At 40.9% G+C, this 13,731-nt stretch overlaps 1 protein-coding gene across 6 annotated transcripts in view; it reads left to right on the top strand.

The window, feature by feature from the left end:
• FREM1 (FRAS1 related extracellular matrix 1) overlaps nucleotides 1-13,731 on the top strand; it is a 189,892-nt gene that overhangs the window by 23,753 nt on the left and 152,408 nt on the right. For all 6 annotated transcript variants that reach the window (XM_075209793.1, XM_075209801.1, XM_075209811.1 and 3 more), the window contains exon 2: nucleotides 10,654-11,137. In XM_075209793.1, the coding sequence (XP_075065894.1) occupies nucleotides 10,898-11,137 (240 nt within the window). In that variant the 5' untranslated portion in view covers nucleotides 10,654-10,897. The remainder of the gene's footprint in view (nucleotides 1-10,653; nucleotides 11,138-13,731) is intronic.

Here is a 13,731-nt window from a genome sequence, read left to right as displayed (position 1 = left end):
GTAACCGCTTCAAGTTTCCTTGACTCTGGCATTTTGCTTAGAGTTCAACCACTCTGCACTGTCATATATTGATTGACATTCAGGGCCTGAGTCATTAAGGAAAGTAAAGGAAAAAAAATGAGTAACTTTGCACCTTGGAAAAACCATGTTGCATCTTAGGAGGATGTAAATTTGGGGACAGGTTTATAGTTGAGGTAAGGCATGTCCTAGACCTGTGTGGAGCTTGTATGTTCTCCCCGCGTTTGCGTAGGTTTCCTCTGGGTGCTCCGGTTTTCTCCCACACTCGAAAAACATACTGGTAGGTTAATTGGCTGCTATTAAATTGACCTTTAGTCTCTCTCTCTATGTGTGTGTGTATGTTAGGGAAATTAGACTGTAAGCTCCAATGGGGCTGGGACTGATGTGATTGACTTCTCTGTACAACATTGCAGAATTAGTGACGCTAAATAGCTGCTCCTGATGATCATAAGAGAATTGCAGGTAAGTGGGATTTTCTTGTTTCTCACATCTCACCAGTTTTCACTAAAACACAATTTTTAGTTTTCGTAGGAATTGTAGAACAACTCAACAAATAACTTTTGATTTATCTAGTACAAGTTAGAAAATAGAAGCATTTTCATGCTATGTAAGATTGTTCTTTGTTAGAATTTAATTGTTGTGAAAGAATAATTGTAACAATGTAGTACAATATTTCAATAAATATCTAATATTTTTAGGTTTGTTTTGGTGAACATCTGCATTGCTGTTTGTGTGTTTTGGCTTAGTTGTGTGTGTCTACATAATTAGAGATCTTCCTTAGAACACTTATGTTTTTTAAGAGGACATAATTAAAGTTGTTTTTCCACAATAAAGTGTTTTTCTCATGTCTAATGAAAGGTCATTGAAACACTAATTAAAATACAGCCCCAGGCACTTGAGGAAACAGTGCTTGTAAATAATCCACTAGCACATCTCACCTTAGCACCACTTTCTGAGATGAAAGACTGTCTCGCCATTAGATTCTTGATGTGTGTGTTGAGCAACAGACGGCTGTATACAATGTTATACATAAGTGCTACACAGCATTTGATATTTTTATTTACTTTTCCGGATGCAGTTATATAGTAGATGAATAAGATTCATTTACTACCTTTAGAAATCTAAGGAAAATGTAAGATGCTCAAAGAGACACGTTTATAAACTGATAAATATTATTATTATTATTATTATTATTATTATTAATAATAATCTTTATTTATAGGGCGCCACAAGATTTCTGTAGCGCTGTACAAAATACAGGCAGTGGACCATACAGGGAAAACAGTACAGAACAATAAACAAATAATACATTACAGAACATTAGACAAATAATACCAGGACTTCAAAACTCCAAACATAGCTAGTAAAGTGAAGTTGGAGCAGAAGAATAGGTAGAAAGACAGGAGGGAAGAGGGCCCTGCTCACAAGAACTTACTTCCTAAAGGGAGGGCAAACAGACAGGAGGCACAAAGGGAGTCAGAGGAGGGAGTCAAGTGCAAGAGTAGTGAGATAGGGGATGAGAGAGTGAGGAGATCCAGCATGGAGAGAAGGTTAGGTGGATGGTTGTTAGGCTTTGAGGAATAGATGAGTTTTGAGTGCCCGTTTGAAGGTGCACAAATTAGGGGACAATCGGATGGAGCGCGGGGGTCATTCCAGTGGAGAGGGCAGCCCAGGAGAAATCTTGGATTCTGGAGTGGGATGAGGTGATTAGGGTAGCGGAGAGGCGACACTCATTGGCCAATCACAGGGAATGGGAGGGAGTATGAATGGAGAGGAAGTTGGAGATGTAAGGGGTGGTGGAGTGGGAGAGAGCCTTTGACAGGATGGACCGCCTATACCAACCTATCTGTTGTTGCTGGGAAACCGGTTGGGCTTACTCTGCCACCGGTCCCTTTTGTTATCCCATATGCGCCCTCTAACCGCAGTAGGAGGGGCTTCCAAATGCTGCCACCACTGGACTCCTTACCGATATACAGTATCGGGTTTCTTCTGGGTAACTGACGCTGCTAGTGTACCCTGTTACTGGTGTACCTGGGCTGGTACCCCTGACCTCTATCTATTGATTAGGGTTCCTGTGGATGGATCCTCCCTGGCCTATCACACTGGCCAGAGCTGCTGGGTAATGGGAGGTGTGGTGGTACTGGAAAGCTGGGTCCAAACCTCAGAACAGCCAGGCATGGATTAGAGTTGACAGGGATAGAGAAGTTTCCAAGCAGGTCTTTGAAGCAAATGATGTTTATTTGCTCACACTAGTTGAAGGTACCAGTGAGCAGGTCAGATGAAACAAGAAGAACAATTTTCAATACAAAACAGTGCTTTTTTATATAGTTTAGGACACAGCCTCACAGGGTACGCCAGCCCCCTGAGGTCTGAGTTATTTTTAGTATCAGGATGCAATATGTTTACCCAAACATGGATTTACATGCAATGCAAAGCTAACAATGTTTACACTTATCTGTGATTTCCTGCATCTTGTTGTAGTCACAGAGGAAATCTAACAGCAAGTCCAATTAAGCCTTTCTGTGCCTCCAGGTGTGTTTGGACATCACACATCAAAAGATATATTTAACATGAGATTAAAATGGGTCCTTTCTTCAGAAAGTTGCAGAATACACGTTCCCAAAGAAAAGTTACAAAATCCCAAACAAGTTATTTCCCTACACCAAAATACACAAAAGACTTCCTCAACAAATGCTTAATGCATCAGGTATATACCTCAGAAATAATGCATTTCCTCTAGCAAAGTTAAAACAAAAACGAATTTCCTCCCTTGGGGCCTGATTTATTAAGGATCTTAACTTGAGAAACTTCTTATTTAAGTCTCCTGGACAAAACCATGTTACAATGCAAGGGGTGCAAAATAGTATTCTGCTTTGCACATAAGTTAAATACTGACTGTTTTTTCATGTAGCACACAAATACTTGATAGCTTATTTGTACACTGAAATTTAAAGTTGATATTTGTGTGCTACATGTAAAAACAGTCAGTATTTAACTTATGTGCAAAACAGAATACTATTTTGCACCCCTTGCATTGTAACATGGTTTTGTCCAGAAGACTGAAATAAGAAGTTTCTCAAGTTAAGATCCTTAATGAATCAGGCCCCTGGTTTCCGAAATAAAGAAATTTTCTTTACCAAAATACACACAATATCAAAAATAAGTTCATTTGCAATTATATAAATAAACGCTGTGCACTATTTCCTTTAAATAAATTTATACCATAAGTTATTTATAAGTGATCCAGTCTCAGAGCCTATTAGGTGAGGGTGAGGAGTTTGAATTCTGTAGGGGAAGGGGAGCCAGTGTAAGGCAAGGCAGAGAGGGGAGGCAGAAGAAGAGTGGCGCCAAAGGAAGGTAAGTCACGCAGCCGCATTAAGAATAGAACGAAGGTGGGTGAGATGGGAGAGGCCGAGACCAGTGAGGAGAATGTTACAGTAATCAATACAGGAAATGGTGAGAGCATAGATAATGGTCTTGTTGGCAAACCTTGGGAAAGGAAGGGCCGGATTTCGGTGATGTTGCGTAGTTGGAAGCAACAGGTTTTGGCAAGAGATTGAATGTGGGGGGCAAAAGAGAGGGAGGAGTCGAAGGTGATGTGGAACAGATGAGATGGGGAACAGATAAGATGGCAGAGGTGGAGAACAGATGAGATGGTAGTGGTGTTGACAGTGATAGAGCGATCAAGAAGGAATGAAGATCTAGAAGGAGGGAATACAATTAGCTCGGTTTTGTCAATGTTAATTTTGAGAAAACATGAGGACATCCAAGAGGTGGTGGCGGAAAGGCAGTCAGATACATGAGAGATGTAGAGTTGAATGTCATCAGCGTAAAGGTGATACTGGAGACCGATAGAAATAATGAGAGCACCCAGGGAGGTAATGTACAGCGAAAAGAGTACAGGGCCAAGAACAGAGCCTTAAGGGACTCCTACAGAGAGGAGGGGGAGGATGAACCAGAAATGGATACAGGGAAGGAGCGGTTGGCAAGGTAAGAGGTGAACCATGCGAGGACAGAGCCAGAGAGGCCAAAAGAGAGAAGGGTCTGCAACTGGAGGGGGTGGTCCATGGTGTCGAAGGCCACAGAAGGGGTCAAGGAGGATGAGCATTCAGAAGTGACCCTTAGATTTAGCTGAGAGAAGGTCGTTAGTAACTTTGGCCAGGGCGGTTTCAGTGGACTGGAGGGGGCAGAAACCGGATTTGAGAGGGCCAAGAAGAGAGTTGTCCAAGATGAGGCGGTTGCAGACAACCACCTCAAGTAACTTAGACTCATAGGGGAGAAGTGAAATGTGGTGGTAGTTAGCGATTGAGGTGGGGTGAAGATTGTTTTTTTTGAGAATGAGAGAGATAAGGAAATGTTTCATGGAAGAGGGGACGATGCCAGTGGATAGTGACAGATTGAAGGGTGTGCAAGGTAGGTGCAGGCAGTGGGGGAGAGGAAGCGAAGGAGGTGAGAGGGGATGGGATCCAGATTGCAGGTAGATGGGGGAGAGGAAAGGATGAGGGAGTGGACTTCTTTAGCCAAGGTAGGGCGGAAGGAGCACCAGAGTTGATTGTTAGATTAATGAGGATGGCAGGAAAAAGAAGAGGCAAAGCCTGTGGCAAAAAGGGAGAGCCGGATAGGAGGGGGTGGGGGTGGGGGACAAAAGAGGCAGGGGCAACAGCATCCAGGGCAGTGATAAGGGAATGTACTATCAATATAATTATAGAGGGAGGTTGCCTGGTCAGGGCAGGCCAGTGTGGGGAGAGGAGAGTTTCGAGAGAGGAGGAGAACGAAATAGGGTTGAGAGCGTCAAGATTGCGCCTAGTGAGGGTAGTAACAGGTGGGGGAGAGCAGGGGAAGAAGTAAGAGTAAAGGAGAGGAGATGGTGGTCAGAGAGTGGGAGGGGAGAGTTAGAGAAGTCCGAAAGATCACAAAGATGAGAGAGGACAAGGTCAAGGGAGTGAGCAAGACAGTGTGTGTGTGTGTGTGGGGGGGGGGGTTCACTGAGTAAGGCCAAAGGAGGAGTCACTGGGGTTATCAATAGCAATGTTAAAACCACCTAGTATGATGGAGGGAAGGTCAGAGGAGAGGTAGTGGGGAAGCCAGGCTGCGAAGTTGTCAAGAAAAGGGAAGTGGGGCCAGAGGGATGGTAGATGACAGAGACACAAAGGTGGATTGAGAAGAAGAGACGGATAGAGTGGACTTCAAAGGAGCTGAAAGAGAGGGAAGGCACAGTGGTAATGACCTGAAAAGTGCAGTTAGGGAATAGGAGGAGGCCCACACCACCTCCAGGATGGTCATCTGGTCTGGTAGAGTGAGTGAAGGAGAGGCCCCCATGGGAGTGAGCAGCAAGGGAAGCAGTGTCATTAGAAGAGAGCTAGGTTTTGATGATAGAAATCATTAAGGAGGGCAAATCATAAAAATGGAGTAACTTTGCACCTGGGCAAAACAATGTTGCATTGGAGGGGGAGGTAAAATATAAAATGTAGGCACAGATTTATCAATGGGCTAGGGCATATCTGAGATCTACTTTAAATTTCAATGTAGAATATCAAGTATTTGTGTGCTAGGTGAAAAAACAGCCAGTATTTAACTTATGTGCAAAATAATAAACTAATTTGCATACCTAGCATTGTAACATGGTTTGTCTCAGAGAACATCTAATCCCCTTTTTGTCTTACTTTCCTTAATGACTCAGGCCCTAAATGTAAAACTAAATGAAAGACTAAGTAAAAAGCAGGGCAATAACAAATTGATAAAGCTAAAGAGAGTACAAAACCAGAGAGATACAGGTGAATCCGGATGGTGAATGTCCACAGGAACTGGTGTGCTCAGGAAATGGTAAAGGAGCAGGAGATCGGGTGAGTCCAGGTGAATGAGTTTAGGTGAGTCCAGGAGTCCAAGGTATTAAGGAGAAAGCAGGTAAGTCCAGGAATCCAAGGTATTAGGGAGAGAGCAGGTGAGTCCAGGAATCCAAGGTATTAGGGGGAGAGCAGGTGAGTCCAGGAATCCAAGGTATTAGGGAGAGAGAAGTTGAGCACAAGAATCCAAGGTATTGGGGAAAAAGCAGTCCATGAGGTCAATGTATCAAGTTATGATTATGAAAATTCAGCAATTTTCTTGCAGGTGTTTCATCTTGTAGATTTAGAGATTTGATGTAAAATAGCCAGAGATGTGTTTCTGTCAAAATCGCTATTTACAAAATCGATAGAGAGCAAAGTACCAACTATTTGCCATACAATTAGCTATACAAGTCTCAAATGTAAGAAGTTGCAATTAAGCAAGCTCTCCTGAGTTTGCTTTAAAAATTAAAAATACCAAACGCTGCTTCCTAGCTGCGAGATTAGTAAACACTTCACTGTTACACTGCCCTGTTTATAGAGCCGGAGGTCCGACCGCTGTCAAAAGTTTAAAAATAGATAAAGTGCAGCCAGCCTACTGCTGGTTGAATGAAAATCGGGGGAGACGCCATGCAAATTTTTCCACGATTTTCATGCAACCAGCAGTAGGTCAGGCGGGGGGACCCTAAGCTTTTTTTTTTTTCACATTTATCTATTTTTACACTTTTGACAGATGCCGGACCTCTGGCTCTGTAGACAGACAGTGTAACAGTGATGTGTTTACTAATCTCGCAGTTAGGAGACACAGGAGAGTTAGCTAAACACGGGGGAGTTAGCTTAACATGGGAGTGTTTGACATCGCAGCAAATCGCCAGAGATGACCAGCGATTTATAAGATCAGAGTAAAAATCTCAGTTTAATACATCTGGCGACTTGCGGACTAATTTTTGATTTGCTGAGATTTTAAAACGCTGATATAATCGGACCTTGATACGTTTACCCCCAGGAATCCATAGTAGTAGGGAGAGAGCAGTCAAGATCAGGAATCAAGGTTTTAGACAGAGAGCAGGTGAGTCAGGAGTCCAAGGTGTTAGGGAGAGAGCAGGGCCAGAGGTAGGGAAGATAAATAGTATATTATAAACTGAAACAAACAGGGGGTCGGTAGTGGGTCAAAACGGTGATTGAAGTGGGTCACACAGTGGATGGTTGGGGGAACACAGTGCAAGAACAAGAGGCACAGCGGGAAGCAGGGGGGATGAGGGGGCACAGAGGTGATCAGTGATGGAGGCCAGGATGCAGAAATGAGAATAAAAATTAGCGGGTGGGCACAGAGGCATCCGGGAGACAAAAGGAGCAACGGATGAAGGTGCAGCAGGCAAGGTGGGGATCAAGTTCAGCAATAGGGTGGAGTAGTTGTAAGTTAGAGAATGCCCATGCTGCAGGTTGAGTTTCCAGAGAGTGAGAGGTCTTTCAGAGCATAGAGAGCTGTAAGTTGAATGCGGGGCCCAGGTGAAGATCAAGCTGGGCTCCAACGGAGAGCACACAGGACACGTCTGTCCTAATTGGGAATCAGAAGCAATTTGTAATATGTAAATAGTTGTAGGTTTTGGCTGAATATGAATATTCTTAATAAAATATTGTCCAATGTCTTTATATAGATTATACCACACAGCATGGCATGATTGTTTAAAATAACAATTTTTATACTCACTTTATATAAGGTAACAAGTTAACCCATGCATGATACTCATGCATTCTAGTCAAATCAAGCTACTTAAGGTGTTAAAAAGGTTCTTGTCATGCATTTGGGCCATAGCCCAGGCCTCAACCACCAACCACTCCCCACTGTCACCCCCGGCAACCACCAACCACTCCCAACTGTCACTTCTCCTTCAAGAAATATATATATATTTTTTTAAATCTTTATAAACACTTTTAACAATTAAAAAAATTAAATTAACAAATTAAAAACATCTTAGTATACCAAATTTCAGCCCTTTCTGAATTTTTTTTTCCACACACACTAAGAATTTAGTAGGTCAGTGTATAACTCCGCCCAGCAGGTGGCGCTGCAGCTTGGTTTTATTTTTTCCACACACACAGACAGACTAACAAACGCCACTAGATATTTATATATTAGATTGTTGCTTTATTAGTCTACCTACTTATCATCATCATCATCATCATCATCATTTATTTATATAGCGCCACTAATTCCGCAGCGCTGTACAGAGAACTCATTCACATCAGTCCCTGCCCCCATTGGGGCTTACAGTCTAAATTCCCTAATATAGACACACACACACACACACACACATACGGAGACAGAGACTAGGGTCAATTTTTGATAGCAGCCAATTAACCTACTAGTATGTTTTTGGAGTGTGGGAGGAAACCGGAGCACCCGGAGGAAACCCACACAAACACAGGTAGAACATACAAACTCCACACAGATAAGGCCATGGTCGGGAATCGAACTCATGACCCCAGTGCTGTGAGGCAGAAGTGCTAACCACTAGGCCACTGTGCTGCCCGCTTATTATTTAGTACAAATAATGGAATTGCTTAATCTGTTTTATATGCACCTTATATTGCAGCATACAGAAGAACAACATATACTGAGAATTGCACTCATCATACTGAAATACAGAACCTGAATAAAAACAGTATCACAAAAATGACATAGCCAGGCAAGTATATCATTTGCTGTTGATGTATTCAGATCCCCATGCCTACTTTACTTTAGACATGGTTGCTTGTTAAACATTTGTAAGTAGATGCATCACGTATATTGTATAGAGAGGTCTACAAACATCTATATTTAATAGAAAAACAATGCTAAAGGAGTTAATTACGATAAGATAAAATACAAAGTTCTACTTTTCTTTGGTTTGGCCTTACCCCTATCCAACAGTCCAGCACTGCTTTTGTCTTTTCTGATAAGGTCAGCCTTTTTCAAACTAACAGCAATGCTGTCAATGTCCCACCCAACATGAATCGATAGTTCACGGCGGAGCTGCATCTACTACTGGTTGGCTGTTTGAATAAGTCAACCAGTAATATGAGAAAGAATTATAGCACTAGGACATTGGAGTTGCCAGGACAAATTGTAGTATCAATGTACCACTACTACAAAGATGGGAAAACCTTGTAAAACCTCCACACAAAACTACATTTTAAGGTTTGGGTCTTATTCTTCGTTGATATTTTGTGGAGTGATTAGGGATTTCATCACTTCTAACACACATAGGGCCTGAGTCATTAAGGAGAGCAAAGCATGAAAAATGAGTAACTTTGCACCTGGGCAAAACCATGTTGCATTGGAGGGGGAGGTAAATTTAAAATGTGGGGAGAGATTTATAGTTGGGGTAGGACATGTCCTAGACCGTCTTTAAATTTCAGTGTGATAATATAGTTAACAAGTATGTGTGCTAGATGAAAAAACAGCCACTATTTAACTTATGTGCAAAATAATAAAATAATTTGCATCCCTTGCATTGTAACAGGGTTTGTCCCAGAGAACATTTACTTATTTTTTTGCCTTACTTTCCCTAATAAATTTTGGCACGCATGTGCAGTACAGAAATATGTATAGTTATGCCATAAAAAAGGATGTACAGTATATCCAATGTACAGTCATGGGGTTACTTCTCAGCCAAGGGATTGGGCTCACTCACAGTTTTGCCTAAGAACACAGCCATGAATAAAGAATGGTACCAAAACATCCTCCAAGAGCAACCTCTCCCAACCATCCAAGAACAGTTTGGTGATAAACAATGCCTTTTCCAGCATGAGGGAGCACCTTGCTCTAGGGCAAAAGTGATAACTAGATGGCTCGGGAATCAAAACATAGAAATTTTGGGTCCATGGCCAGGAAATTCCCCAGACCTTAATCCCATTGAGAACTTTTGGTCAATCCTCAAGAGGCGGGTGGACAAACAATAACCCTCAAATTCTGACAAACTCCAAGCATTGATTAGGCAAGAATGGGCGACATCAGGCAGCAAGTGGCCCAGAAGTTGATTGACAGCATGCCAGGGCGAATTGCAGAGGTCTTCATAGAGAAGGGTCAAAACTACAAATATTGACTCTTTGCGTAAACTTAATGTAATTGTCAATAAAAGCCTTTGACACTTATGAAATGCTTGTAATTTTACTTCACTATACCATAGCAACATCTGACAAAAAGGTCTAAATGCACTGAAGCAGCAAACTTTGTGAAAACCAATATTTGTGTCATTCTCAAAACTTTTGGCCATGACTGTAATCTCATCATTATCATCATCATCATCATTTATTTATTTATATAGCACCACTATTTCCGCAGCACTCTACAGAGAACTCGCTCACATCAGTCCTTGTTTAAGTTACATTTTACTATACTGTGCATATATCTAGAAAACACTATTGAATGCAAAAGAATTATATTGATTACTTCTAATAAACTGATTTTTTTTACAGTCATCGAAAAATAAGTTATTGTTGCCAAATGTCAAAATATGTGCTTGATTATGGTACAATAGCAAAAAAAAAAATCTTTGGATCCTCAGAAAAAAAGGGAATAGTGCTAACTGTGCCCTACAGCAATTTTTGTAAAGTAGGTAATCTTTGTACAAATGCTAACTATCGTAATAATACTTGATGGTTTTCTGCCATCTGTGTGCAGGTGCAAATCATTATCATTATTACGTATAAAAAGCAAGTTACACATGGTTGGTTCACTTTTCATCTCAGTTGTGAACAAGATAACATATTACTGGTCTTTTTAATGATCTTGCAGTCAATTTCCTTCTTTTCCCTCCTCATTATGTAGGATTAAGGAAACAAAAGGAGCACATTAATATTTGGCGTTGTCAGGACTCTTCAACGAGTTTTATTAAACCAGCATGGCTTCCTGAAAGACCTTGTTGTTGTGAAGATTTTGGACGACAGGGGCTGCTCTTCATGTTGAACAGATGACCGAAGGATCATCACTGCTGGATGGTGTGTAAAATAATCCTGAAAGGAGAAGAGACTGAAGATTATAGATTTTAGAATATACGTTAGTACAAATAAATATGAAACCTTTCTGGAGATGTCACTTGAATCAATCACTTGCTTTATTATTGCTGACTTTGAGGTATCTGAACTCTTCATTTATCAAAGTCAATAATGGTATCACAGTGATGAAAGGACAGAGCAACTACCTATCAGAAAATGACCTACACTTCTCCATCCCCAAAGAGAAAGATGCCTGCAAAGTGGAAGTCATTGTTAACGAACCGATAACACAGAGGGTTGGAAAGCTGTCTCCACAGGTAGGGTGTGTTAAAAAAAAAATATATAATTACAAGTAATGTTACAAAGATTTAGATAAATAAGAAAATATGTAACTGCTGACCGCCATCCCTGTTCATCTAGAGTGATATGAGTAGGACTGCCAAAACTTATATTAACTATATTAAATAAATAGTGCAAACATAGCACTTATGCAATATGCAAGTGAAATCATGCTGCCATGGTAATATCACAGGAACTAAATACAAAGGTCGTGTACCAAGTACACATGGTTGCCAACTTTATGTTGCTGGCATCCGGGAGATTCTGGGGGTGTGGTGGGAGGGCGGAAGGGGATGGGTGGGGCAATTTGCGTAAATTTGCCCCCGTGTAGAAATCTCCATTTTGTTGCGGGATGGGGCCAAAATTAAGCACTTCCCCACGAATTGCGTCATTTTGGCACCTGATAGGCAGGATGCTGGAAACTTGCCTGCTCTCCCGGGAGTCTGGGAGACCTACCGGAATTTGGGAGTCTCCTGGACATTCAGGAAGAGTGGGCAAGTGTGAGTGTACATTTACCCACTCCTCTCTATTTCAGTGTTTCCATAAACACAGAAGGATGACCATGCATAACTGAATTTATTTAACATAGTTAGACTAGCATTCGTCTCTTTGGTGCTTCAGCTTGGCGTCGTCCTATTCAATCCTTCTAACGAGTCAACAACAGTTTTGTGTGCATTACATGTGTAACTTGAACCTTATATTGGTATTCTGAAATTCGTAAGAGTGGTAGTACTAACGTAATATGCAATAATCAAATGTAATACATTTTGTACTATTTCTATTTTACAAACTTTCCAAAAAATACTATATTATGGTTTGCGCAATGCTGTAGATACAAGCAGGGGAAACACAACTAAAATATTGCCTTGTATTGTGCTGATTTGATCATTTGAATCATGAATGCACTAAATTGCTTGCTGCGCTACAGAACAGTACATGGCCGCAATGCATTACAATATATTATATTCAGGCATTATTATATAATGCCTGAAATGTCCACCTATCAGACATGTTTAAATGCAAACCCAGCTACTTCTGTCAACATAATCTGTGATGCATTTGTTAATTTATTACTTGTAAAGATTTTATTACTCTCAAAATCCAATAGTGTTTGCATTATTCAACGAGCTTAGGAATTACACTTTTTTAGCAAAATTCTAAGATGTATACCTATACATGTTCTTGGTCCAAGAAAGCCACCTTTTTCTTTTATATATCTCACATATTTACTGTGACTTATCCCACACTAGTCATTTTAATCCAAATATATCAGGAATGTGAATCCTACGAAAATCCGGACAAGTGGGATCCTTAAGCAAAATAGAAAAATATTTCTTTGTTGTACTGATGATAGGAATGAAGATCAAAAAGCTCTTTGTGACAAGTAGACTATGGTATGTCTGACAGACAATGGTCTGTTGTTATACCTGAGTATCCCTGTGTTTCGTAATGGATTTATTCAAAATGTATTTCAGCATGGAAAAAATAGCATGCAGCACACTACAAACTACCCATAATTGTGGTCCTAATTAGCATGTGCTTTCCGTGGTCCAATTTATTTATATAGGCTGAGAAGACCCATCATCACATTGCCAATTGTCAGGAAATTTACTGACATGAACCAATAATTTACATTTGTTAGAATATGGCTTACCCTATTAAACTATAATGTTAAAGGAGGTTAAACTCCAACTTAAACTAAAAGGTAGTTTTGAGTGGAGTTGAAAGAATTACATTAATAAAGGAAATAATTTATATGGGTCAGCTGGAGTCCCAAATGGCTGTACCATGCCACACTCTTCTCTCCGCTTATCACTCAGCCAGTTTAAAGTGTTAGTGTCCCTCCCCAATAAATTTTCCATTCATGAGGGGTGTGAATTTGGTGGGGGTATCCTTTGATGCTTAACTAGGTACGTTAAAGGATAATGCAAAACCATAAATGGGTGAAGTTTAAGAAATTAAATTGAAAAGCAGTGCTTATTTAACTTGTAGGCATTGTTTGCTGAAAACGCCAGGGTCTCTGATGGCTGTAATGGTCCTAAGCCACTCTCCTATCTATATTTTTTGCTCAGTTTGTTTCAACTATGCCAAATGGTTGTCGACGCCCCTCCCCCTTCTTTAATAAATTATTTCAAGAATCTGAGGCACCTTTTCATCATCATCATCATCATCATTTATTTATATAGCGCCACTAATTCCGCAGCGCTGTACAGAGAACTCATTCACATCAGTCCCTGCCCCATTGGAGCTTACAGTCTAAATTCCCTAATATAGACACTCACTCGCACACATAGACATACAGACAGAGAGGTAGAGACTAGGGTCAATTTTTGATTGCAGCCAATTAACCTACCAGTATGTTTTTGGAGTGTGGGAGGAAACCGGAGCACCCGGAGGAAACCCACGCAAACACAGGGAGAACATACAAACTCCACACAGATAAGGCCATGGTTGGGAATTGAACTCATGACCCCAGTGCTGCGAAGCACAAGTGCTAACCACTAGGCCACTGTGCTGCCAATAAAACCTTTTCCTCTGTATTGCTACTTTCTGACAAATTCTCAGGGGCAGG

Source organism: Mixophyes fleayi, chromosome 1, assembly GCF_038048845.1.
Source record: "Mixophyes fleayi isolate aMixFle1 chromosome 1, aMixFle1.hap1, whole genome shotgun sequence".
Lineage (NCBI taxonomy): Eukaryota > Metazoa > Chordata > Amphibia > Anura > Limnodynastidae > Mixophyes > Mixophyes fleayi.
The sequence above is the reverse complement of the archived record's forward strand: the minus strand, read 5'-3'. Positions and strand labels throughout refer to the sequence as shown.